This window comes from Pseudophryne corroboree, chromosome 1, assembly GCF_028390025.1.
Source record: "Pseudophryne corroboree isolate aPseCor3 chromosome 1, aPseCor3.hap2, whole genome shotgun sequence".
Taxonomy (NCBI): Eukaryota; Metazoa; Chordata; class Amphibia; order Anura; family Myobatrachidae; genus Pseudophryne; species Pseudophryne corroboree.
This window is the reverse complement of record NC_086444.1, coordinates 660,900,384-660,927,299: the sequence shown is the minus strand read 5'-3', so window position 1 is coordinate 660,927,299 and position 26,916 is coordinate 660,900,384. Positions and strand designations below refer to the sequence as shown.

The window sequence follows — 26,916 nt, the reverse complement described above, 5'->3', positions numbered from 1 at the left end:
ATAATAGATTAATATAAAATGTACAATCAGGAGTATGCATACACAAATGAGTAGGAAGATTTTGGTGAAAATGGTGGAGTGGATGGACTTGCTTGAGAATATCTTATTTTTGCCATAAGTTAGCAAAATAGTTACTATACAGCCACTGGAAAAATATATCTTTAAAAATGTCATTCATTCAATGGGGTCGATTCTATTCGGCAACTAATGAATAGCGCCGGGAATTAGCTCCCGACGCTATTCAATTCAGCAACTAGTTACGTCGGCGATGGCCCGTTCTCGCCGACAAAACAGGTTGAATTGTCGGGAGAACGGGCATTCTCCGACTTAACTCTACGGCGCGAGGCAGATTCCCGACAGAATCAGCCTCGCGCCGGCCGCGAGGCAGCACTTTTGTCGGGTTTTTTCTCTCATCCCCCGGGGATGAGAGAAGAATTCCCGACAATTGCAGGTAATTAGTTGCTGAATTGAATAGCGTCGGGAGCTAATTCCCGGCGCTATTCATTAGTTGCCGAATAGAATCGACCCCAATGAAACTAGTTTCGCTGGAGATTTCAAATAAACAGTGCAAGTTAATATCTACCTACAAGATTTGCTTCAACCAATCTAAAGGTCTTAAAGGCTATACTGTAAAAGTAAAGTGGTATTAAATGGGGGTGTGTGTGAGGGAGGGGGGGCATTTATTAAAGCATGGAGAAAGTGGAGAGATAGAAGCTTGACTGTTAGTGCTTTATCACTCATTGTACAGACTGCGGCCCCCATTTATCAAGCCTTGGAGAGCGATAAATAGCACAGTGATAAAGTACCAGCCAATCAGCCCCTAACTTCCATGTTACAGCCTGTAACATGGAAGTTAGGAGCCGATAGGCTGGTACTTTATCACTGTGCTATTTATCACTCTCCAAGGCTTGATAAATGGGGGCCGCAGTGTGTTTGAAAAATGACAGTAAAGAGCTGATTTGTTAGTGCTTTACTTTTTCCATGCTTTGATAAATACCCCAGTGACATTGCAACAATACATAAAATTATGCAGAAAGAAACTGCAGTTTCTACATAAAAAAAGAAGCCTGGATTAACAGCTACCATAAATCCATAATTTACAGTCAAGGTTCATCTATTGATTCTCAGGAAGGGGTATTTCTCTAAGCTTGGAGAGAGATAAAATGATGATAATAGTTTAGTCTGGGCAGTACGGATGGTGTAATGGTTAGCATTACTGCCTCACAGCACTGAGGTCATGGGTTCGATTCCCACCATGGCCTTAACTGTGTGGAGTTTGTATATTCTCCCCGTACTTGCATAGGTTTCCTCCGGGTACTCCGGTTTCCTCCCACAATCCAAAAATATACTGGTAGGTTAATTGGCTCCCAACAAAATTAACCCTAGCGTGAATGTGTCTGTGTGTACATGTGATAGGGAATATAGATTGTAAGCTCCACTGGGGCAGGGATTGATGTGAATGGGGAAATATTCTCTGTACAGCGCTGCGGAATGTGTGCGCTATATAAATAACTGGTAATAAATAAAATAAGAATTTACTTACCGATAATTCTATTTCTCATAGTCCGTAGTGGATGCTGGGGACTCCGAAAGGACCATGGGGAATAGCGGCTCCGCAGGAGACTGGGCACAAAAGTAAAAAGCTTTAGGACTACCTGGTGTGCACTGGCTCCTCCCCCTATGACCCTCCTCCAAGCCTCAGTTAGGATACTGTGCCCGGACGAGCGTACACAATAAGGAAGGATTTTGAATCCCGGGTAAGACTCATACCAGCCACACCAATCACACCGTACAACTTGTGATCTGAACCCAGTTAACAGCATGATAACAGAAGGAGCCTCTGAAAAGATGGCTCACAACAACAATAACCCGATTTTTGTAACAATAACTATGTACAAGTAATGCAGACAATCCGCACTTGGGATGGGCGCCCAGCATCCACTACGGACTATGAGAAATAGAATTATCGGTAAGTAAATTCTTATTTTCTCTAACGTCCTAGTGGATGCTGGGGACTCCGAAAGGACCATGGGGATTATACCAAAGCTCCCTAACGGGCGGGAGAGTGCGGATGACTCTGCAGCACCGAATGAGAGAACTCTAGGTCCTCCTCAGCCAGGGTATCAAATTTGTAGAATTTAGCAAACGTGTTTGCCCCTGACCAAGTAGCTGCTCGGCAAAGTTGTAAAGCCGAGACCCCTCGGGCAGCCGCCCAAGATGAGCCCACTTTCCTTGTGGAATGGGCTTTTACAGATTTTGGCTGTGGCAGGCCTGCCACAGAATGTGCAAGCTGAATTGTACTACAAATCCAACGAGCAATAGTCTGCTTAGAAGCAGGAGCACCCAGCTTGTTGGGTGCATACAGGATAAACAGCGAGTCAGATTTTCTGACTCCAGCCGTCCTGGAAACATATTTTCAGGGCCCTGACTACGTCCAGTAACTTGGAATCCTCCAAGTCCCTAGTAGCCGCAGGCACCACAATAGGCTGGTTTAAGTGAAATGCTGAAACCACCTTAGGGAGAAATTGAGGACGAGTCCTCAATTCTGCCCTGTCCGTATGAAAAATTAGGTAAGGGCTTTTATAGGATAAAGCCGTCAATTCTGAAACACGCCTGGCTGAAGCCAGGGCTAACAGCATTACCACTTTCCATGTGAGATATTTTAAGTCCACAGTGGTGAGTGGTTCAAACCAATGTGATTTTAGGAACCCCAAAACTACATTGAGATCCCAAGGTGCGACTGGAGGCACAAAAGGAGGCTGTATATGCAGTACTCCCTTGACAAACGTCTGAACTTCAGGAACAGAAGCTAGTTCTTTTTGGAAGAATATTGACAGGGCCGAAATTTGAACCTTAATGGACCCTAATTTTAGGCCCATAGACAGTCCTGTTTGCAGGAAATGCAGGAATCGACCCAGTTGAAATTCCTCTGTAGGGGCCTTCCTGGCCTCGCACCACGCAACATATTTTCGCCAAATACGGTGATAATGTTGTACGGTCACATCCTTCCTGGCTTTGATCAGGGTAGGGATGACTTCATCCGGAATGCCTTTTTCCTTCAGGATCCGGCGTTCAACCGCCATGCCGTCAAACGCAGCCGCGGTAAGTCTTGGAACAGACATGGTCCCTGCTGGAGCAGGTCCTTTCTTAGAGGTAGAGGCCACGGGTCTTCCGTGAGCATCTCTTGAATTTCCGGGTACCAAGTCCTTCTTGGCCAATCCGGAGCCACGAGTATAGTCTTTACTCCTCTCCTTCTTATGATTCTCAGTACTTTTGGTATGAGAGGAAGAGGAGGGAACACATACACTGACTGGTACACCCACGGTGTTACCAGAGCGTCCACAGCTATTGCCTGAGGGTCCCTTGACCTGGCGCAATATCTGTCCAGTTTTTTGTTGAGGCGGGACGCCATCATGTCCACCTTTGGTTTTTCCCAACGGTTCACAATCATGTGGAAGACTTCTGGGTGAAGTCCCCACTCCCCCGGGTGAAGATCGTGTCTGCTGAGGAAGTCTGCTTCCCAGTTGTCCACTCCCGGAATGAACACTGCTGACAGTGCTATCACATGATTTTCCGCCCAGCGAAGAATCCTTGCCACTTCCGTCATTGCCCTCCTGCTTCTTGTGCCGCCCTGTCTGTTTACGTGGGCGACTGCCGTGATGTTGTCCGACTGGATCAACACCGGCTGACCCTGAAGCAGAGGTCTTGCCTGACTTAGGGCATTGTAAATGGCCCTGAGTTCCAGGATATTTATGTGAAGTGACGTTTCCATGCTTGACCACAAGCCCTGGAAATTTCTTCCCTGTGTGACTGCTCCCCAGCCCCTCAGGCTGGCATCCGTGGTCACCAGGACCCAATCCTGAATGCCGAATCTGCGGCCCTCTAGGAGATGAGCACTCTGTAACCACCACAGGAGAGACACCCTTGTCCTTGGAGACAGGGTTATCCGCTGATGCATTTGAAGATGCGATCCGGACCATTTGTCCAGCAGATCCCACTGAAAAGTTCTTGCGTGGAATCTGCCGAATGGAATCGCTTCGTAAGAAGCCACCATCTTTCCCAGGACCCTTGTGCATTGATGTACTGACACTTGGCCTGGTCTTAGGAGGTTCCTGACTAGGTCGGATAACTCCCTGGCTTTCTCTTCCGGGAGAAACACCTTTTTCTGTACTGTGTCCAGAATCATTCCTAGGAACAGCAGACGTGTCGTCGGAATCAGCTGCGATTTTGGAATATTTAGAATCCATCCGTGCTGTCGTAGTACTACTTGAGATAGTGCTACTCCGACCTCTAACTGTTCTCTGGACCTTGCCCTTATCAGGAGATCGTCCAAGTAAGGGATAATTAAGACGCCTTTTCTTTGAAGAAGAATCATCATTTCGGCCATTACCTTGGTAAAGACCCGGGGTGCCGTGGACAATCCAAACGGCAGCGTCTGAAACTGATAGCGACAGTTCTGTACCACAAACCTGAGGTACCCTTGGTGAGAAGGGCAAATTGGGACATGGAGGTAAGCATCCTTGATGTCCAGAGACACCATATAGTCCCCTTCTTCCAGGTTCGCTATCACTGCTCTGAGTGACTCCATCTTGAACTTGAACCTTTTTATGTAAGTGTTCAAGGATTTCAGATTTAAAATGGGTCTCACCGAGCCGTCCGGCTTCGATACCACAAACAGCGTGGAATATTACCCCTTTCCCTGTTGTAGGAGGGGTACCTTGATTATCACTTGCTGGGAATACAGCTTGTGAATGGCTTCCAATACCGCCTCCCTGTCGGGGGGAGACGTTGGTAAAGCAGACTTCAGGAACCGGCGAGGGGGAGACGTCTCGAATTCCAATTTGTACCCCTGAGATACTACCTGCAGGATCCAGGGGTCCACTTGCGAGTGAGCCCACTGCGCGCTGAAATTCTTGAGACGGGCCCCCACCGTCTTGCCTGAGTCCGCTTGTAAGGCCCCAGCGTCATGCTGAGGACTTGGCAGAAGCGGGGGAGGGCTTCTGTTCGTGGGAAGAGGCTGTCTGCTGCAGTCTTTTTCCCCTTCCTCTTCCCCGGGGCAGATATGAGTGGCCTTTTGCCCGCTTGCCCTTATGGGGACGAAAGGACTGAGCCTGAAAAGACGGTATCTTTTTCTGCTGTGAGGTGACTTGGGGTAAAAAGGTGGATTTCCCAGCCGTTGCCGTGGCCACCAGGTCCGATAGACCGACCCCAAATAACTCCTCCCCTTTATACGGCAATACTTCCATATGCCGTTTGGAATCCGCATCACCTGACCACTGTCGCGTCCATAACCCTCTTCTGGCAGAAATGGACATCGCACTTACTCTTGATGCCAGAGTGCAAATATCCCTCTGTGCATCACGCATATATAGAAATGCATCCTTTAAATGCTCTATAGTCAATAATATATTGTCCCTGTCCAGGGTATCAATATTTTCAGTCAGGGAATCCGACCAAGCCACCCCAGCACTGCACATCCAGGCTGAGGCGATTGCTGGTCGCAGTATAATACAAGTATGTGTGTATATACTTTTAAGGATATTTTCCAGCTTCCTATCAGCTGGTTCCTTGAGGGCGGCCGTATCAGGAGACGGTAACGCCACTTGTTTTGATAAGCGTGTGAGTGCCTTATCCACTCTAGGGGGTGTTTCCCAACGCGCCCTAACCTCTGGCGGGAAAGGGTATAATGCCAATAATTTTTTAGAAATTAGCAGTTTTTTATCGGGGGAAACCCACGCTTCATCACACACCTCATTTAATTCATCTGATTCAGGAAAAACTACGGGTAGTTTTTTCACACCCCACATAATACCCTTTTTTGTGGTACTTGTAGTATCAGAAATGTTCAAAACCTCCTTCATTGCCGTGATCATGTAACGTGTGGCCCTACTGGAAAATACGTTTGTTTCCTCACCGTCGACACTGGAGTCAGTGTCCGTGTCAGTGTCTGTATCGACCTGAGGTAACGGGCGTTTTATAGCCCCTGATGGTGTTTGAGACGCCTGTACAGGTATTAACTGATTTGCCGGCTGTCTCATGTCGTCAATAGTCTTTTGTAAAGTGCCGACACTATCACGTAATTCTTTCCATAAGACCATCCAGTCAGGTGTCGACTCCCTAGGGGGTGACATCACTAACACAGGCAATTGCTCCGCCTCCACACCATTTTCCTCCTCATACATGTCGACACAGCGTACCGACACACAGCACACACACAGGGAATGCTCTGATAGAGGACAGGACCCCACTAGCCCTTTGGAGAGACAGAGGGAGAGTTTGCCAGCACACACCAGAGCGCTATATATATATACAGGGATAACCTTATATAAGTGTTTTTCCCTAATATAGCTGCTGTATATATTAATATGCCAATTTAGTGCCCCCCCTCTCTTGTTTTACCCTGTTTCTGTAGTGCAGGACTGCAGGGGAGAGTCAGGGAGCCTTCCTCCAACAGAGCTGTGAGGAAAAAATGGCGCCAGTGTGCTGAGGAGATAGGCCGCCGTGAAGGGGGCGGAGCCTTTCTCCCGCTTTTTAATGGAAAAATTGGCAGGGGTTAAATGCATCCATATAGCCCAGGAGCTATATGTGATGTTTTTTTTTGCCAAAAAATAAGAATTTACTTACCGATAATTCTATTTCTCGGAGTCCGTAGTGGATGCTGGGGTTCCTGAAAGGACCATGGGGAATAGCGGCTCCGCAGGAGACAGGGCACAAAAAGTAAAGCTTTAGGATCAGGTGGTGTGCACTGGCTCCTCCCCCTATGACCCTCCTCCAAGCCTCAGTTAGGTACTGTGCCCGGACGAGCGTACACAATAAGGAAGGATTTATGAATCCCGGGTAAGACTCATACCAGCCACACCAATCACACTGTACAACCTGTGATCTGAACCCAGTTAACAGTATGATAACAGCGGAGCCTCTGAAAGGATGGCTCACAACAATAATAACCCGATTTTTGTAACTATGTACAAGTAATGCAGATAATCCGCACTTGGGATGGGCGCCCAGCATCCACTACGGACTCCGAGAAATAGAATTATCGGTAAGTAAATTCTTATTTTCTCTATCGTCCTAGTGGATGCTGGGGTTCCTGAAAGGACCATGGGGATTATACCAAAGCTCCCAAACGGGCGGGAGAGTGCGGATGACTCTGCAGCACCGAATGAGAGAACTCCAGGTCCTCCTTAGCCAGGGTATCAAATTTGTAGGATTTTACAAACGTGTTTGCCCCTGACTAAATAGCCGCTCGGCAAAGTTGTAAAGCCGAGACCCCTCGGGCAGCCGCCCAAGATGAGCCCACCTTCCTTGTGGAATGGGCATTTACATATTTTGGCTGTGGCAGGCCTGCCACAGAATGTGCAAGCTGAATTGTATTACACATCCAACTAGCAAAAGTCTGCTTAAAAGCAAGAGCACCCAGTTTGTTGGGTGCATACAGGATAACAGCAAGTCAGTTTTCCTGACTCCAGCCGTCCTGGAACCTATATTTTCAGGGCCCTGACCACATCTAGCAACTTGGAGTCCTCCAAGTCCCTAGTAGGCGCAAGACACCACAATAAGCTGGTTCAGGTGAAACACTGACACCACCTTAGGGAGAGAACTGGGGACGAGTCCGCAGCTCTGCCCTGTCCGAATGGACAAACAGATATGGGCTTTTTTGAGAAAAAAACCACCAATTTGACACTCGCCTGGTCCAGGCCAGGTCCAAGAGCATGTTCACTTTTCATGTGAGATGCTTCAAATCCACAGATTTGACTGGTTTTAAACCAATGTGTTTTGAGGAATCCCAGAACTACGTTGAGATCCCACAGTGCCACTGGAGGCACAAAAGGGGGTTGTATATGCAATACTCCCTTGACAAACTTCTGGACTTCAGGAACTGAAGCCAATTCTTTCTGGAAGAAAAATCGACAGGGCCGAAATTTGAACCTTAATGGACCCCAATTTGAGGCCCATAGACACTCCTGTTTGCAAGAAATGCAGGAATCGACCGAGTTGAAATTTCTTCGTGGGGCCTTCCTGGCCTCACACCACGCAACATATTTTCGCCACATGTGGTGATAATGTTGTGCGGTCACCTCCTTTCTGGCTTTGACCAGGGTAGGAATGACCTCTTCCTGAATGCCTTTTCCCTTAGGATCCGGCGTTCCACCGCCATGCCGTCAAACGCAGCTGCGGTAAGTCTTGGAACAGACACGGTACTTGCTGAAACAAGTCCCTTCTTAGCGGCAGAGGCCATAAGTCCTCTGTGAGCATCTCTTGAAGTTCCGGGTACCAAGTCCTTCTTGGCCAATCCGGAGCCATGAGTATAGTTCTTACTCCTCTACGTCTTATAATTCTCAGTACCTTAGGTATGAAAAGCAGAGGATGGAACACATACACCGACTGGTACACCCACGGTGTTACCAGAACGTCCACAGCTATTGCCTGAGGGTCTCTTAACCTGGCGCAATACCTGTCCCGTTTTTTGTTCAGACGGGACGCCATCATGTCCACCTTTGGTAATTCCCAACGGTTTACAATTATGTGGAAAACTTCCCCATGAAGTTCCCACTCTGCCGGGTGGAGGTCGTGCCTACTGAGGAAGTCTGCTTCCCAGTTTCCATTCCCGGAATGAAACACTGCTGACAGTGCTATCACATGATTTTCCGCCCAGCGAAAAGTCCTTGCAGTTTTTGCCACTGCCCTCCTGCTTCTTGTGCCGCCCTGTCTATTTACGTGGGCGACTGCCGTGATGTTTTATCCCACTGGATCAATACCGGCTGACCTTGAAGCAGAGGTCTTGCTAAGCTTAGAGCATTATAAATTTACCCTTAGCTATATTTATGTGGAGAAAAATCTCCAGACTTGATCACACTCCCTGGAAATTTTTTCCTTGTGTGACTGCTCCCCAGCCTCTCGGGCTGGCCTCCGTGGTCACCAACATCCAAAACTGAATGCCGAATCTGCGGCCCTCTAGAAGATGAGCACTCTGTAACCACCACAGGAGAGACACCCTTGTCCTTGGATATAGGGTTATCCGCTGATGCATCTGAAGATGCGATCCGGACCATTTGTCCAGCAGATCCCACTGAAAAGTTCTTGCATGAAATCTGCCGACTGGAATTGCTTCGAAGGAAGTCACCATTTTTTTACCATGGCCCTTGTGCAATGATGCACTGATTTTAGGAGGTTCCTGACTAGCTCGGATAACTCCCTGGCTTTCTCTTCCGGGAGAAACACCTTTTTCTGGACTGTGTCCAGAATCATCCCTAAGCACAGGAGACTTGTTGTCGGGATCAGCTGCGATTTTGGAATATTTAGAATCCACCCCTGCTGTTGTAACAGTATCCGAGATAGTGCTACTCCGACCTCCAACTGTTCCCTGGACTTTGCCCTTATCAGGAGATCGTCCAAGTAAGGGATAATTAAGACGCCTTTTCTTCGAAGAAGAACCATCATTTCGGCCATTACCTTGGTAAAGACCCGGGGTGCCGTAGACAATCCAAACGGCAGCGTCTGAAACTGATAGTGACAGTTCTGTACCACGAACCTGAGGTACCCTTAGTGATAAGGGCAAATTTGGGACATGGAGGTAAGCATCCCTGATGTCTCGGGACACCAGATAGTCCCCTTCTTCCCGGTTCGTTATCACTGCTCTGAGTGACTCCATCTTGATTTGAACCTTTGTAAGTGTTCAAATTTTTTTAGATTTAGAATAGGTCTCACCTAGCCTTCTGGCTTCAGTACCACAATATAGTGTGGAATAATACCCCTTTTCTTGTTGTAGGAGGGGTAATTTAATTATCACCTGCTGGGAATACAGCTCGTGAATTTTTTCCCATACTGCCTCCTTGTCGGAGGGAGACCTTGGTAAAGCAGACTTCAGGAGCCTGCGCAGGGGAAACGTCTCGACATTCCAAACTGTACCCCTGGGATACTACTTGTAGGATCCAGGGGTCCTGTACGGTCTCAGCGTCATGCTGAGAGCTTGTCAGAAGCGGTGGAACGCTTCTGTTCCTGGGAATGGGCTGCCTGCTGCAGTCTTCTTCCCTTTCCTCTATCCCTGGGCAGATATGACTCTTATAGGGACGAAAGGACTGAAGCTGAAAAGACGGTGTCTTTTTCTGCAGAGATGTGACTTAGGGTAAAAACGGTGGATTTTCCAGCAGTTGCCGTGGCCACCAGGTCCGATGGACCGACCCCAAATAACTCCTCTTCCTTTATACGGCAATACACCTTTGTGCCTTTTGGAATCTGCATCACCTGACCACTGTCGTGTCCATAAACATCTTCTGGCAGATATGGACATCGCACTTACTCTTGATGCCAGAGTGCAAATATCCCTCTGTGCATCTCGCATATATAGAAATACATCCTTTAAATGCTCTATATTTTTAGTCAGGGAATCCGACCAAGCCACCCCAGCTCTGCACATCCAGGCTGAGGCGATCGCTGGTCGCAGTATAACACCAGTATGTGTGTATATACTTTTTATGATATTTTTCCAGCCTCCTGTCAGCTGGCTCCTTGAGGACGGCCCTATCTATAGACGGTACCGCCACTTGTTCTGATAAGCGTGTGAGCGCCTTATCCACCCTAAGGGGTGTTTCCCAACGCGCCCTAACTTCTGGCGGGAAAGGGTATACCGCCCATATTTTCTATCGGGGGGAACCCACGCATCATCACACACTTCATTTAATTTATCTGATTCAGGAAAAACTACGGTAGTTTTTTCACATCCCACATAATACCCTCTTTTGTGGTACTTGTAGTATCAGAAATATGTAACACCTCCTTCATTGCCCTTAACGTGTGGCCCTAATAAGGAATACGTTTGTTTATTCACCGTCGACACTGGATTCAGTGTCCCTGTCTGTGTCGACCGACTAAAGTAAACGGGCGTTTTAAAAACCCCTGACGGTGTTTTTGAGACGTCTGGACCGGTACTAATTGTTTGTCGGCCGTCTCATGTCGTCAACCGACCTTGGCGCGTGTTGACATTATCACGTAATTCCCTAAATAAGCCATCCATTCCGGTGTCGACTCCCTAGAGAGTGACATCACCATTACAGGCAATTGCTCCGCCTCCTCACCAACATCGTCCTCATACATGTCGACACACACGTACCGACACACAGCACACACACAGGGAATGCTCTGATAGAGGACAGGACCTACTAGCCCTTTGGAGAGACAGAGGGAGAGTTTGCCAGCACACACCAAAAACGCTATAATTATATAGGGACAACCTTATATAAGTGTTTTCCCTTATAGCATCTTTTTTATATATTTCTAACGCCAAATTAGTGCCCCCCCTCTCTGTTTTAACCCTGTTTCTGTAGTGCAGTGCAGGGGAGAGCCTGGGAGCCTTCCCTCCAGCCTTTCTGTGAGGGAAAATGGCGCTGTGTGCTGAGGAGATAGGCCCCGCCCCTTTTTCGGCGGCCTCGTCTCCCGCTCTTAACGGATTCTGGCAGGGGTTAAATATCTCCATATAGCCCCCGGATGCTATATGTGAGGTATTTTTAGCCAAAAAAGGTTTTCATTTGCCTCCCAGGGCACCCCCCTCCCAGCGCCCTGCACCCTCAGTGACTGCCGTGTGAAGTGTGCTGAGAGGAAAATGGCGCACAGCTGCAGTGCTGTGCGCTACCTTAAGAAGACTGAGGAGTCTTCTGCCGCCGATTCTGGACCTCTTCTCGTTTCAGCATCTGCAAGGGGGCCGGCGGCGAGGCTCCGGTGACCATCCAGGCTGTACCTGTGATCGTCCCTCTGGAGCTAATGTCCAGTAGCCAAGAAGCCAATCCATCCTGCACGCAGGTGAGTTCACTTCTTCTCCCCTAAGTCCCTCGTTGCAGTGATCCTGTTGCCAGCAGGACTCACTGTAAAATAAAAAACCTAAGCTAAACTTTTCTAAGCAGCTCTTTAGGAGAGCCACCTAGATTGCACCCTTCTCGGCCGGGCACAAAAATCTAACTGAGGCTTGGAGGAGGGTCATAGGGGGAGGAGCCAGTGCACACCACCTGATCCTAAAGCTTTACTTTTTGTGCCCTGTCTCCTGCGGAGCCGCTATTCCCCATGGTCCTTTCAGGAACCCCAGCATCCACTAGGACGATAGAGAAAAAGGTTTTTTTACTGCGTCTCAGGGCGCCCCCCCCCAGCGCCCTGCACCCTCAGTGACCGGAGTGTGAAGTGTGCTGAGAGCAATGGCGCACAGCTGCGGTGCTGTGCGCTACCTTATTGAAGACGGGACGTCTTCTGCCGCCGATTTTCCGGACCTCTTCACTCTTCTGGCTCTGTAAGGGGGCCGGAGGCGCGGCTCCGGGACCCATCCATGGCTAGGCCTGTGATCGTCCCTCTGGAGCTAATGTCCAGTAGCCTAAGAAGCCCAATCCACTCTGCACGCAGGTGAGTTCGCTTCTTCTCCCCTTAGTCCCTCGGTGCAGTGAGCCTGTTGCCAGCAGGTCTCACTGAAAATAAAAAACCTACTTTAAACTTTTACACTAAGCAGCTCAGGAGAGCCCCTTAGCCTGCACCCGTCTCGTTCGGGCACAAAAATCTAACTGAGGCTTGGAGGAGGGTCATAGGGGGAGGAGCCAGTGCACACCAGCTAGTCCTAAAGCTTTTTACTTTTGTGCCCAGTCTCCTGCGGAGCCGCTATTCCCCATGGTCCTTTCGGAGTCCCCAGCATCCACTAGGACGTTAGAGAAATAATAGTTTGCACAGTTTTCAGGTGGCGTAAAACTACTTTAACCACTTTCCTTGTGACCACCAGGCTGTGCATTATCTGACCTGGGGGTCTATGGGGTAAATTAATGATCCTCCAATATGGGGGAGAAATGGCATCAGCGCATGTTATGTGCCAGGATCTCTCTTCTCCCCATGTATGACTCTGGTAGTGCGAGCAAGAGATAACACGCTGATAAGCAGGGCAATGTATGAACAGTCAGCTGCACTGGCTGTTCCGACACCTGCAGCTATTGTTTTTGACAATCCATGGATGCGACAGGTGCCGCCTCTGGGCTGCATGTGAGAACAGCGAGATCTCCCATCCGCATCTATGTACTAAGCCGTCTATGTACTAAGCATTGGAAAGAAAGTGGATGGAGATAAAGTACCAGCAAATCTCCTGCCATTTTACAGGCTGTTTGTAAAATGATAGGAACTGGTTAGCTGGTAATTTATTTCCATCCAATTTATCTCCAAGGCTTAGTACATAGACCCCCAGGTCGCAAACAATGCAACCAGTTAGCAATGCACGTGGGTGACTGCTGGAAGACAATCTTCTAGCATCCACTGTTCACAGAGGTACATCTCTAAACCCTCTGCATCCATGCACTCTTCCAGAGTGTCTGCCATGCTATCGATCACTGCTGATCGGTTAGCACAGCAGGGGCCCCCACCCAGCGGATGCACAGAAGAGCAGCTGTACAGGAAATGTAAGTAAAACCTCCTCAGACCCCTAGTGTGTTCCTGGTAGCTGCTCTCTGGGAAAATTAAAGCTGTGATGGGCCGATAGTGATGGCCACGAATGTCCGATGTTTGAAAAAAACAAAAACAAAAAAAAACAACACATTTTATTTTATTTTTTCTTACATAAGATAGTTTTGGATAAGTTTTGAAATGTTTTTAACCTTTTTCCAATCACTAAAAAAAAAATCTGACTATTTCTAAGCGGTTTTTGGAATAAAAATGTTGCCAGATAACTGGTTATGACTATGGAGGTTTACTCGGCCGGCGCCCCAATTTCTGACACTTCGCAAATGTACATTGTCAGATTCCCTGGAGGAGTACTTCACACATGTAAAAGAATGCTTGAATATGCCAGGGAAATATCTTGCAGGGACAGCAGTTAAGCTTAGTACACTGTATAGCGGGGATATTTTACTCAAATTAAGAAATGTCCGCTGCAAAACAGATTGTTAATAATAGTGGCAGTGTCATGATTATCGGATTTTGCGTCCCACCACCTGTGATCTGGACCCTGCCTCAACCAAGCTTCTAATAGGTTGTATGGATTTTATTGGTCCTGTCTTTGCAAAAATTGTTCAATGCTCTTTGCAGACAGGCATATTTCCTGGACCCCTAAAGGAAGCAATTGTTAGACCGCTTCTTAAAAAAAAAAAAAAAATTTAGATCCCGACTGCATGACCAACTACAGACCGGTATCAAACCTTTTCTAGGAAAGGTTATTGAGAAAGTGGCTGCAAATCAACTGGAAACCCGCCTGACAACCCATGATATCTATGATCCATTCCAATCAGGATTCAGGAGAAGACATAACACTGAAACAGCCCTGGTGTGTGTTAAATGATCTTCTGATGGCAAGAAACAGAGGTGACTGTTCAATATCAATCCTTCTGGATCTCTCTGCAGCAGTTGATACCGTGGACCATGGGCTTCTGATTGAGCTACCGATAAATGTTTGTGGACTGCATGGCACAGTCCTAAGCTGGTTCAAATCATTTCTCACAGGCAGGTCCCAGAGCGTATAGTCTGGATTATACTCATCACCACCAGTGCCATTGCCATGTGGTGTCCCACAAGGTTCTATACCATCCCCCATGCTTTTTGCAGTATACATGCTCCCGCTGGGTGAAATAATCAGGCACCATGGGCTAGTCTACCACTGCTATGCAGATGATACACAACTGTACTTGTCCTTTGCTCCGGACACTGATAACCCAATAGCAATCTTAAATGGCTGTCTAGCTGAACTCCAGGAGTGGATGAGTGCTAGTTGGCTGCGACTGAACCCGGATAAAAAACAGTTGTCCTTATGATAGGACCGCAACATCAAAGGACAAGACGGCAGCATAGCCAACCAACTGGACTTACACTCGGGGATTCAGAATTACAAACCACTGAACGTGTGCGGAATCTTGGCGTTGTCCTGGATTGTGGCTTGACACTTAAACATCAGATATCAGCCACAATCAAATCCTCATTCTTTCACCTGAGGAACATAGCCAGAATCAAGCACTTTATTACCTCAGATGATCTTGCCAAAAGTGATCCATGCATTTGTATCATCTCGATTAGACTACTGTAATGCCCTCTACCTTGGTCTCCCAGCAAAAGAATTGCACCGCTTACAGCTGGTGCAAAACACAGCTGCCAGGCTATTAACCGACCAGCCCCGTTCTAGCCACATAACACCCATACTCTACTCCCTTCACTGGCTGCCTGTAAGATGGCGAATCATCTTCAAGATTGGCTTAATGAGTTTCAAAGCACTACATGACCAGGGCCCAAGGTACCTGAACCAGCTTCTGATCCCATACTGCCCCACTCGATTACTGCGATCTGTAGATGAAGGACTTTTAGCAGTACCTAGACTCTCCCGTAATTCATCTGGGGGTCGAGCTTTTAGTCATACGGCTCCAACTCTATGGAACTCACTTCCCCGCACAGTGCGAGAGGCCCCATCTATAGAATCCTTCAAAAGTAGACTCTAGACTTTCCTTTTTACTCAAGCATTCACATAATTGTCCCTTTAGTATCTTCATGCTTCTGTATTTTATGAAAAGCTGTTCTGTACTTCATTATTTTCTGTACTATATTATGCTATGTATCTGTTAAGCGCCTTGAGTCCTATTGGAGAAAGAGCGGTATATAAATAAAATAATAATTATTATTATTATTATCACATAGGCCCCTAATACTTCAGAATAATGAGCCCTTTAAAGGTAAATATATGGATATTACATATCACTGATGCGTTATGTAACCCTATAAAATTGCAAAGCTGCAGGTATAAAACGGAGATGACTTCTAATAGCTGTAATAATTATAGAGTATGAAGTGAATCACTCTTTGATATACAAAATCTTCACATTTTTAGAACTCGCTATGCAGATATTTTTTTTACAGGAGCTTTTATATATTAACAACTCTTGTGTACTATAAATGCTTCTTAAGGGGGTTAGTTATCAACTGGAGAGCGAGAGAAAAAAATTGAGAGAAAAAGTACTAATCAGCTCCTGTCATTTTTCAAACACAGCCTGTAAAATGTAAGGAAGAATTTGATTGGCTGGTACTTTATATCTCACAGCTTTGACAAATATATTAGTTACACAATCCCTTTAACAAGCTACTTCACTTAAGGAGGGTATTTATCAAAGCATGCATAGAAATAAAGTGAAGGGATATAATGAACTATCCAGTCAGCTTCAAACTCATGTTACAGGCTGTGTTTGAAAAAGGACATTTAGGAGCTGATTGGTTAGTGCTTCATTTCTCTCCATGCTTTGATAAATAACTCTCATATTTATAGAAGCAAATACTAGTTGATGGTAGAATGATCACCATGCTTATCAGAATATTGCATTGTCAGTATTGTATAGGCACACATATATATATATATATATATATATATATATATACACACACACACACACACACACACACACACACAACAAAATGACATAAATGGTTATGTCAGATTACAGTTCAGTGCTTGTAAATATGCTTGGGTTAAACGTCTGGTTAGAAACCCATAAATAAACTCACTTCACTGTATTATTAAAGATACAGGGTGTGCTGGACAAGTCCTGTGAGCGCACACTTAGCTCTGCAATAACAGGCCAATGGAAAGATGAAATACACATTTCACAATTGTTTAGGCTAAATAATAATAATAATAATAATAATAATAAACAAGTCAGTCCGGTAATACATGGTACACAGTTACCACACAATCATGATTGGTTGTTGCAAGGAAAAGCAAACACCATTTTCATTGTAATAGAACGTAAAACATTAAACCTAATTGTCTACCGACAATAGAATGATCACTTTAATGATGGTATGAAATGTTACATGATTGGTTTCCAGTCAGTGGTACAGTATACATGGAGTAGAGCTGTAGCCAGTACACGATGAGGAGCTGTTACAGAGAGATTACACCTTTAACAGAGGGACAAAGAGACAGAGGGGGAGGGAAGGAGAAGCAGAGGAGGAAGGCAGCCAAAATGCCAGAGTACACGGACGACGAGGCAGCAAGCCACCCAGCGCCATGCCGGACACATAATAGGCACAGAACAGGGCAAGATGGAGGGTGGAAGGCGGGCACTGCAGCTGTCACCACCAGAGAAGGAGAGCGTCGACAGCAACACGACATGCACAACATGGAGAGTGGTAGCGAGGAAGAAGACAAGAGGACAACATGGCGATGTCTCCTCCTCTGACATTGCGCGGCCGGGGGAGCCTTGGATTATTACACCGGCATAACACGCAGCAGCACCGGCCAGAGCTGCACCGTGTACCTTGCTGGCGGGGATCTATTACAAGCCACATTTATATGGTTAATGTATTTATTTATTACTGTGTATGTGTGAGTAAGGCGCTTTGCATTCTCCTCCCCCTATGTTGCTTAGCGCTTTCCCGCCCGACTGGCAGAGGAGGGGGAAGAAGAAGGAGGGGAAGATGTCGCCCGGACTTATAGCAATATGTCTCTGTGACACGCACGGCGGCTGTATGGATGCGTTATGCCATATACATGTCCCCTACTGACATTTCTATAGAACAATGAGGAGGCACGGCGGCCGGGGACTGCGCGTTCTCATTATAACATTGGGGGAATACGCCTAATGCCGGGCACCAGCCGGATGGGAGGGGAGGCCGCCAAACGCCGGCCCGTACAGTATGTACAGTCAGTGTGGTGTACTGTATATAGCCAGATGCACAATGGCAGCGCCCTGCTTGGTGGGTAACTTCTTACATGACACAAGGAGACACATACAGTAGATGTCAGCTCACTGTAGAACACCCTAGCTGACACCATGTCACCTCACAGACAGGTCTCAGTGTAAAGGCCAGGCAATTACAATGCCCTCGTCTTGTAGTTCCCGGATATACGATGCCTTTATCTATTCCTCTGCTATAACACAACTTTCCGGCTGACTTTGAGTCCGCCCTTCTGTACAGTGAGGGAGGCTGCTGTACAAGTGTGGATGTGTTCAGGTCATTCTCTATGTATGTGTGTGTGCTGGCTACAATGTAGTCATCATCACACCCAGAGTTCAGCGAGCGCTCTGCCAAACAGCAGCACCAGTAAGCCAGGCTCCCACAGCTCAGCTTCTGTATGCAGGAACGGACTACCCACAGCAGAATGCTGCATGCTAGAAGGGGGCATCTTCAGTAACTTAACACCATGTACTGCAAACCAGAGAAACGTGCGTTGTATACCCCCCAAATAATCAGCAGGATGCCTGCAAGGGTGGAAACGAGACAGCAAACCAGCACCAGCTACTAATACTAGCTTATTTGCTTTTTATAGAAGCCTGTAAGGGCGGACAGGTAGGGCATATATACAAAACATGGCTACCTGCTAGCTCAGACTGGGAAGGAGTAAGGGGGGAAAAGAGGAACTTAAAAGTCTGAAAAACCAATGAAACTATCCATCTAAATCTAATTTTTCATAACGCCATCCTCCTCTCCTACACAACCCAAACTGAATGATCACCTTCCTAAATCACATCATCGAAAAGAAATAAATAAATCCATACAAGCTATGGAGTCAAAGTTTAATGTTTTGCTTAGAAACCAGCCACCAGGATGAGAAGAACGCCCAGCGCTGCTCTTGCTACATCACTGGCTTTAAATAAATGTGATTAAAAGTAACAATATCGTTTCTAGACAGATTTCACAGGAATGTGCTGGGTATTGTTGCACTGTAACAAACTGAACACATGTAACAAGGCAGAAAAGGGAGGCAATATAAGAATAAATGAAAAGAAAAAGAAAAGAGCGTATCCAAAATAAATAGCCAGAAGCCCATGTGGTCAGGGATATGGCCAAGTCATTTTTGCTTTACAAAAAAATAAACAAAGTGAACTAAATGCAAAATCCGATCCCCCTGACCGGGTAGTTTTCTGAAGGGAATACACAGCATGACCATCACCAGCGTGCACTTGATAGGGATGTGCGATCAAAAGCCAGGAGTGCATTAAAGAAAGACGAATGAATAGAAATGTGATCTTACATCAGACGGCGTTCTGTTCCTCAGCTCCAGGTGAATTCTTTTCTCCATGTCCATCTTCTGCTATCAGTCGTGCGTCCCCCCGCTCTCGGTCTATAGATCTGGGCGATCTATGGCTCTCCCCCCGTCCTGGCTCTGTTTTTCTAGGTGATCTAGCTGAGAAATAAAAGTTTGGAAGGGAGGGGGCGTGAGGCTGCACTGGGCTCCGCTTGCAAAAAGAGCAGCTCGAGGTGTCCTTAATGGAGGGAGAGGATCTGAGCGCTCTCTGTTTAGGAAACGTGTGGAAACTGCTGAGACCAAACGCCAAGTTACTCACAAGAGCGAGGAGGAGAAACCATGGAGGGAAAAAAAAAAAGCTGCCGAAAAAAAAAAAAAAAAAAAAATACATTGATACTGCCCCTTCTGGCCACAGGACGTAATTGCAGTCTCAGCAAGCAAATGCTGCAGCAAAAAGCAGAAAGCGACACTAAGGCAAAAAAGAAAAAAAGGCCTTGCATAAGTAAGCTTAGGGAAAGGCAGCTTATTTTACATAGCGGCTATTTCACACTCTCCAGTCCGGCATTTATTTGACCTGTTACACTAGTTGTTTAAAAAAAAAGATTTTAGAGTTGTTATAGTTCGATTAAAAAGAAACAGATGCCACAGGAAAGCAGAAAGGAGTGGCCCAGAATTGAAAATTATTTATTTTGACTTTAAGTTTGAAACAGTGTTCCCACCTCATCTACTACCAAATATATATATCAGAGCATTAGTGTATCAAATAATATTTCCTCCTATTAAAATCATTTATATTTTGAATAAAGCTGTGCACTGTTATTTAGTGATTGCAAACACAATTTCTTCTTCTCAGGTGTTTAACTTTGCTGCTGCTGCTGCTGCTACTGCCTTATAAAAAAAAACAGGTAGGAAGAGTTATTTAGGGGTATAATTAATAAGCAATGGATATTGAGTGCCCTCGATTTTTGCACTTTTTCCTTCCAGATTTCAAAGAGCAATAATATTTAATGCAAAATGAGCCTGATTCTATTTATTTGTTTAAGAGCAATAATATTTAATGCAAAACGAGCCTGAATCTAATTGTTTAAGAGCAATAATATTTAATGCAAAACAAGCCTGATTCTATTTAATTGTTTATTTATTAACAGTTACTTATATATCACCAGAATATTCCATCTCCTGGAGTGTCATAAGGCTATTCCGGACTCCTGAGAGATTAGACTTGTCTGCAGGATGAAACCCACTTCCTCATTGAAATGGGGGAACAGCCAGGGCTGAATGAGACTACTTGCAGTGAATTGGATCTCATCATCACAGCCCCACTCTTTGCTGCTCCGTGCCCCAAATTGCAGCATTGAGCACCAGGAGGCATGGGAAATACACAATTGTGAGATATATGTGGGAACACATTGGCAGCATACAGTATATTTTGTTTAATAAAATATTCACACTATTATAAACTATTGTGAATATTATTCATTCTACTATTCCAACATCAACAAATGCTTATAGCAAATGGAATATAGAGCATTGGGGGTTATTCAGGTGTGTTAGCAAACAAAACAAAACTCACTAATGCCCAAAACCATGCTGCACTGCAGGTGGGGCAGATGTAACATGACAGATTTACATCTGGGTGGGTTATATTGTTTCTGTGCATGGTAAATATGACTGCTTTATTTTTACACTGCAATTTAGATTTCAGTTTGAACATACCCCACTGAAATGTAAATCTCTGTTCACGTTACATCTGCCCCACCTGCAGTACAACATGGTTTTGCTCATTAATGTGCTTTTTTGATTTGCTAACAAACTTGAATAAGGCCCATAGTACCATTCACAGTAAACTGGATACCTATATCTTAAGGCCTTCTGAAAAGAACAAACAATTAATATTAAATCACTATGAAAGTTCCTTTATTACTTTAATGTATTTCCCAAATTGGTCCCCAAATATAAAACCACAGCTAATGGATTTACTAGGGGCTAGCCAATTAGCCCCGAAAGACAGCATTAAATGGGAATCATGCTTCGTGTGACTCAGGCATGCAAAACATAATCCCTGATAAGCAGCCCTCAGAGCCACGATAACACATTGTTATTGGACAAAATGGGACATTTTTCTCCAGAAAAAAGGGGGCTTTAATTGGATAGCTCAATAATGACCATCAGTCAAACATTGCACTATAAGCCCGTTTTTATGTTTCTTTCAGGAGAATAATGAAGGCTTATTAGATGCCATAATATTTCTCCCCCCACCCCCTCCAAAAACGGGATACTCCCCATTATGTAGTTATAGCAAAAGGTCATATTGTAATATGTTTGGAACCACAAAGTTCCAAATTTTCAAAAAATTCACATATTATTATCCGTTATTTATAAGGTGCCACAAGGGTTCTGCAGTGCCTAACAAAATACATAAACTAATGAGCAGAACAAGGAAACATGGGGGGGGGGGTATCCTATTAGCCGCACTAATGCGCCCAAGATTGCGGCTAATGTTATCGCACCTATCTCCTGAAAAATCAGGTTAACAAAGCCAGTGCACTCCCATTTAACGCACCTATCCTATTACAAATCGTCGATAACAGCAATTGCGTGATATTTCTAGACAGCAAAAACATAGGAAAAAGTGGGGAAATGTGTCTGTACCCCCCAAAATGCCAAACTAATATTGGAAAACATTATAGAAGTCTATTAGTGGCCATAATATAACTAATACCCCTTTCACATCGCAGCTTGAACCCGGTAAATTGCCGTTTTTACTGGCTTCCTAAACGGTTCTAGCTGCGATGTGAAAGGGTCTCCTTCAATTTACCGTTTTCAAAATACCGGTATTTTGAAACGGTAAAAAAAGCAGGGTCCTACCCGTTTCAGACCCGTTTCATTGTGCAGTGTGAAAGGGTCTGAAACGGTATTTGCAAGCCCCAGAAGGTGATAGGCTGGCTCCATGTGTGATGTCAGCAGCCAGAAGCAGGAAACTGGTTGTAAAATACAGGAGACACATGTGAGAGTGTCTTTAGAAGCGTTTAGACTGCAAATACATTATAAAATGTCAACTTGGACTGATGAGGAGGTGAGGGAGCTGCTAAGGATCAGAGGGGATGAGGAAATTTGCTGCCAAATTACTGGGACAGTCAAGGATGCCCTCCTATATAAAAACATAGCTAAAATGCTTCAAGCTGCTGGGTTCCAGCGTACAACAGGGCAAATTATTAATATATTGAAGGCCCTTAAGCGTAACTTTCATAAAATACATGCTTATAACAGGAACAGGAGTGGAGCTGGCCGCATTGACTGGCAGTACTACGAGCAGTGTTGCAGTATATTTGGCCACACAGCACTTGCCACTCCGGTGAGCTTGTCATCAAGCATCGCAGCGGCTGAAATAAGGCAGGTACCAGTGGCGGAAACAAGCCAGTCCTGTGCTGCGGAATCCCTTCCAGATCCTGTGCCACTATCTCAGTCCCTACCATCATCCTTGCTGTTACTTGATGAGGATGAGGACACACAACAGACGGAAGGCGTTGTCACTGAGGCAAACATCGTGCCTAATACAAGTACTGAAGGCATCACAACAACAGCCAATGTGGCTGTGGAAGAAACGCAGGCTGGGCCCAGTCAGCGCAGGATTCCAGGAGCAACGCCCTTACGTGGAAACAGTAAGTACAACACTCCAAACTACATAAATAATTAACATAACCTACTAAGGTAAAACAACTACTAATGTATATTCAATAAAAGTCATGCTCCATTCCGACATGCAGTTGTCGGAATGGACCCGACACCCCCTCTTCAAAAGAGCGTCCAAATCCCACTGTCGTATGTGGCAGCTCCCATGTCCTGCTGCTGCTGTCAGCGCTGCGGGTGCGCTGACAGCAGCGGCAGAGGGAGCTGTCAGCGGCGCCGGGGGCAGAGGGGAGTGGTGAGTAGCGCTAAGGGTGAGGGGGGAGCGGGCTCCGGCGCGGGAGCTGAGGGGGAAGCGTGATGCGCCGCCGGAGGTGAGGTGATATCTGCGGCACCGGGAGGTGGGGGGGAATAGTGGAGGAGACGGAGCGTACGGCGGAGGAGACGGGGGAGCATTGGTTACAGCAGTGGAGGCTCACTGCAGCATACACCCCGGCTCCAGCAAGCGGACCATCTGCAGTGCTGGAGCCGGGTTGACGCTGCCGCTGGGATCCTGCTCTCCCCGCTGCTCCCCTGTCTCCTTCTCTCATATCACATATCTGAATCCGACTTTTTTTAAAGTCGGATTGAGATTTTTGGAAATGGGGTATTAACCTGTTGGGTTTGGCCCAGTTTGCGTCAATCAACGCTGATCGGCGGCTGAAGCCGCCAATCAGCGTGCATTCCGACAAGTTGGGTTTCCCGACTTGTCTGAAAAAATAGGGACGTAATGAATAGGTCGCAACCCCTTCCAACCTAAAACTGTTGGAAGCTGGCATCTTTTCAACAAGACGGCAGCTTCCAACAGTTTTCAATATACCCCATTACATTTTAAATCTGGCAGACTGTACGCAGTGTGTAGGTGGTAGGAGGGCACAAACACGTTTTCCAACTCTGCTTCTTTTGTAGTGTATTCTTGAACAATAAGGTTATTTCTCTGACGTCCTAGTGGATGCTGGGGACTCCGTAAGGACCATCGGGAATAGCGGGCTCCGCAGGAGACTGGGCACTCTAAAGAAAGATTTAGTACTATCTGGTGTGCACTGGCTCCTCCCTCTATGCCCCTCCTCCAGACCTCAGTTAGAATCTGTGCCCGGACAGAGCTGGGTGCTTTTAGTGAGCTCTCCTGAGCTTGCTAATAAGAAAGTATTTTAGTTAGGTTTTTTATTTTCAGAGAGCTTCTGCTGGCAACAGACTCTCTGCTACGAGGGACTGAGGGGAGAGAAGCAAACCTACTAACTGCGGATAGGTTGCGCTTCTTAGGCTACTGGACACCATTAGCTCCAGAGGGATCGAACACAGGACCTGACCTTGTCGTCCGTTCCCGGAGCCGCGCCGCTGTCCCCCTCGCAGAGCCAGAAGACAGAAGCCGGCAGAAGCGGAGAAGACATCAAAATCGGCGGCAGAAGACTCCTGTCTTCACATGAGGTAGCATACAGCACTGCAGTTGTGCGCCATTGCGCCCACACTAACCCACACACTCCGGTCACTGTAGGGTGCAGGGCGCAGGGGGGGGCACCCTGGGCAGCAATTGTTACCTCCTGGCGAATGCTGCATATAAACAGTGGCACACTGTTATATGTATGAGCCCCCGCCATTTATTTTACAAAAAATTGCGGGACAGAAGCCCGCCGCTGAGGGGGCGGGGCCTTCTTCCTCAGCACTCACCAGCGCCATTTTCCTGCCACAGCTCCGCTGAGAGGAAGCTCCCCAGGCTCTCCCCTGCAGAATCACGGTAGAGGGGTAAAAAAGAGAGGGGGGGGGGGCACATAAATTTAGGCGCATTAATCATTATACAGCAGCTACAGGGTAAACACTAAGTTACTGTGTAATCCCTGGGTTATATAGCGCTGGGGTGTGTGCTGGCAAACTCTCTCTCTGTCTCTCCATAAGGCCTTTTGGGGGTCCTGTCCTCATTTAGAGCTTCCCCTGTGTGTGCGGTGTGTCGGTACGCATGTGTCGACATGTTTGATGAAGAGGGCTATGTGGAGGCAGAGCAAGTGCAGTTGACTGACGTGTCGCCGCCGACGGTGCCGACACCTGATTGGATGAATATGTGGAAGGTGTTAAATGATAATGTAAACTCCTTACATAAAAGGTTGGATACCTCGGGTCAGTCAGGGTCTCAACCCATGCCTGATCCTACAGCGCAGAGGCCCTCAGGGTCTCAAAAGCGCCCACTATCCAAAATGGTTGACACAGATGTCGACACGGATTCTGACTCCAGTGTCGACGACGATGATGCAAAATTGCAACCAAAAATGACAAAAGCTATACGTTATATGATTATAGCGATGAAGGCTGTTTTACACATATCAGAGGTGAACCCTGTCCCTGACAAGAGGGTTTATATGTATGGGGAGAAAAAGCAAGAGGTGACTTTTCCCCCTTCACATGAGTTAAATGAGTTATGTGAAACAGCGTGGGATTCCCCAGATAAGAAAGTCCTGATTTCCAAAAGGTTACCTATGGCGTACCCTTTCCCGCCTGAGGACAGGGTGCGCTGGGAATCCTCCCCTAGGGTAGATAAAGCTCTGACACGCTTATCTAAGAAGGTGGCCCTGCCGTCACAGGATACGGCCACCCTAAAGGATCCTGCAGATAGAAAGCAGGAAAGTATCCTGAAATCTGTTTATACACATTCAGGGACTCTACTGAGGCCGGCAATTGCGTCGGCGTGGATGTGTAGTGCGGTAGCAGCGTGGACAGATAATCTGTCTGAGGAAATGGATACCTTAGACAGGGAAACTATTATGCTGACCCTGGGGCATATAAAAGACACTGTCCTATATATGAGGGATGCCCAGAGGGACATTTGCCTACTGGGCTCTAGAATTAATGCAATGTCAATTTCTGTCAGGAGGGTCCTGTGGACTCGGCAGTGGACAGGTGATGCCGACTCCAAAAAACACATGGAGGTGTTACCTTACAAGGGTGAGGAATTGTTTGGGGACGGTCTCTCGGACCTGGTTTCCACAGCTACCGCTGGGAAGTCAAACTTTTTGCCATATATTCCCCACAACCGAAGAAAACACCGTATTACCAAATGCAGTCCTTTCGCGCACAAAGAAGCAAGAAGGTCAGAGGTGCTTCCTTTCTTGCTAGAGGCAGGGGCAGAGGGAAAAAGCTGCACCTTACAGCTAGTTCCCAGGAACAGAAGTCCTCCCCGGCTTCCACTAAATCCACCGCATGACGCTGGGGCTCCACGGGTGGAGCCAGAAGCGGTGGGGGCGCGTCTCCGACATTTCAGCCACCAGTGGGTTCGCTCACAGGTGGATCCCTGGGCTATACAAATTGTGTCTCAGGGATACAAGCTGGAATTCGAGGTGATGCCCCCTCAAGGTTACCTAAAATCGGCCCTGCCAGCTTCCCCCATAGAAAGGGAAGTAGTGGTAGCGGCGATTCACAAGCTATTTCTCCAGCAGGTGGTGGTAAAGGTTCCCCTTCCTCAACAGGGGAAGGGATACTATTCCACAATGTTTGTGGTACCGAAACCGGACGGTTCGGTCAGACCTATATTAAATTTAAAGTCCCTGAACATTTATCTGAAAAGATTTAAGTTCAAAATGGAATCGCTCAGAGCGGTCATTGCAAGCCTGGAAGAGGGGGATTTTATGGTGTCTCTGGACATCAAGGATGCTTACTTGCATGTCCCCATTTATCCGCCTCATCAAGAGTACCTCAGATTTGTGGTACAGGACTGTCATTACCAATTCCAGACGTTGCCGTTTGGTCTGTCCACGGCACCGAGAATATTTACCAAGGTAATGGCAGAAATGATGGTGATCCTGAGAAAGCAGGGAGCTACAGTTATCCCATACTTGGACGATCTCCTCATAAAGGCGAGGTCGAGGGAGCAGTTGCAGATCAGCGTAGCGCACTCACAGGAGGTGTTGCAACAGCATGGCTGGATTCTGAATATCCCAAAGTCGCAGCTGATTCCTACGACGCGTCTGCCCTTTCTGGGCATGATTCTGGACACAGACCAGAAGAAGGTGTTTCTCCCGACAGAGAAGGCTCAAGAGCTTGTGACTCTAGTCAGATACCTCTTAAAACCAAAACAGGTGTCGGTGCATCACTGCACGTGAGTCCTGGGAAAGATGGTGGCATCTTACGAGGACATTCCCTTCGGCAGGTTCCATGCGAGGATCTTTCAATGGGATCTGTTGGACAAATGGTCCGGATCGCATCTTCAGATGCATCGGCTGATCACCCTGTCCCCCAGGGCCAGGGTGTCTCTTCTGTGGTGGCTACAGAGTGCTCACCTTCTCGAGGGCCGCAGATTCAGCATACAG

General features: G+C 46.8%; 1 protein-coding gene across 2 annotated transcripts in view; it reads right to left on the bottom strand.

Moving 5' to 3' along the window:
- ANP32B (acidic nuclear phosphoprotein 32 family member B) overlaps window positions 1-19,303 on the bottom strand; it is a 133,931-nt gene extending 114,628 nt beyond the window's left edge. Inside the window, exon 1 of one of the 2 annotated variants that reach the window (XM_063914668.1) lies at window positions 18,962-19,303. In XM_063914668.1, coding sequence (XP_063770738.1) covers window positions 18,962-19,015 — 54 coding nt within the window. In that variant the 5' untranslated portion in view covers window positions 19,016-19,303. The remainder of the gene's footprint in view (window positions 1-18,961) is intronic. The other variant, XM_063914667.1, reaches the window with a different exon arrangement.
- Window positions 19,304-26,916: the final 7,613 nt, after the last annotated feature.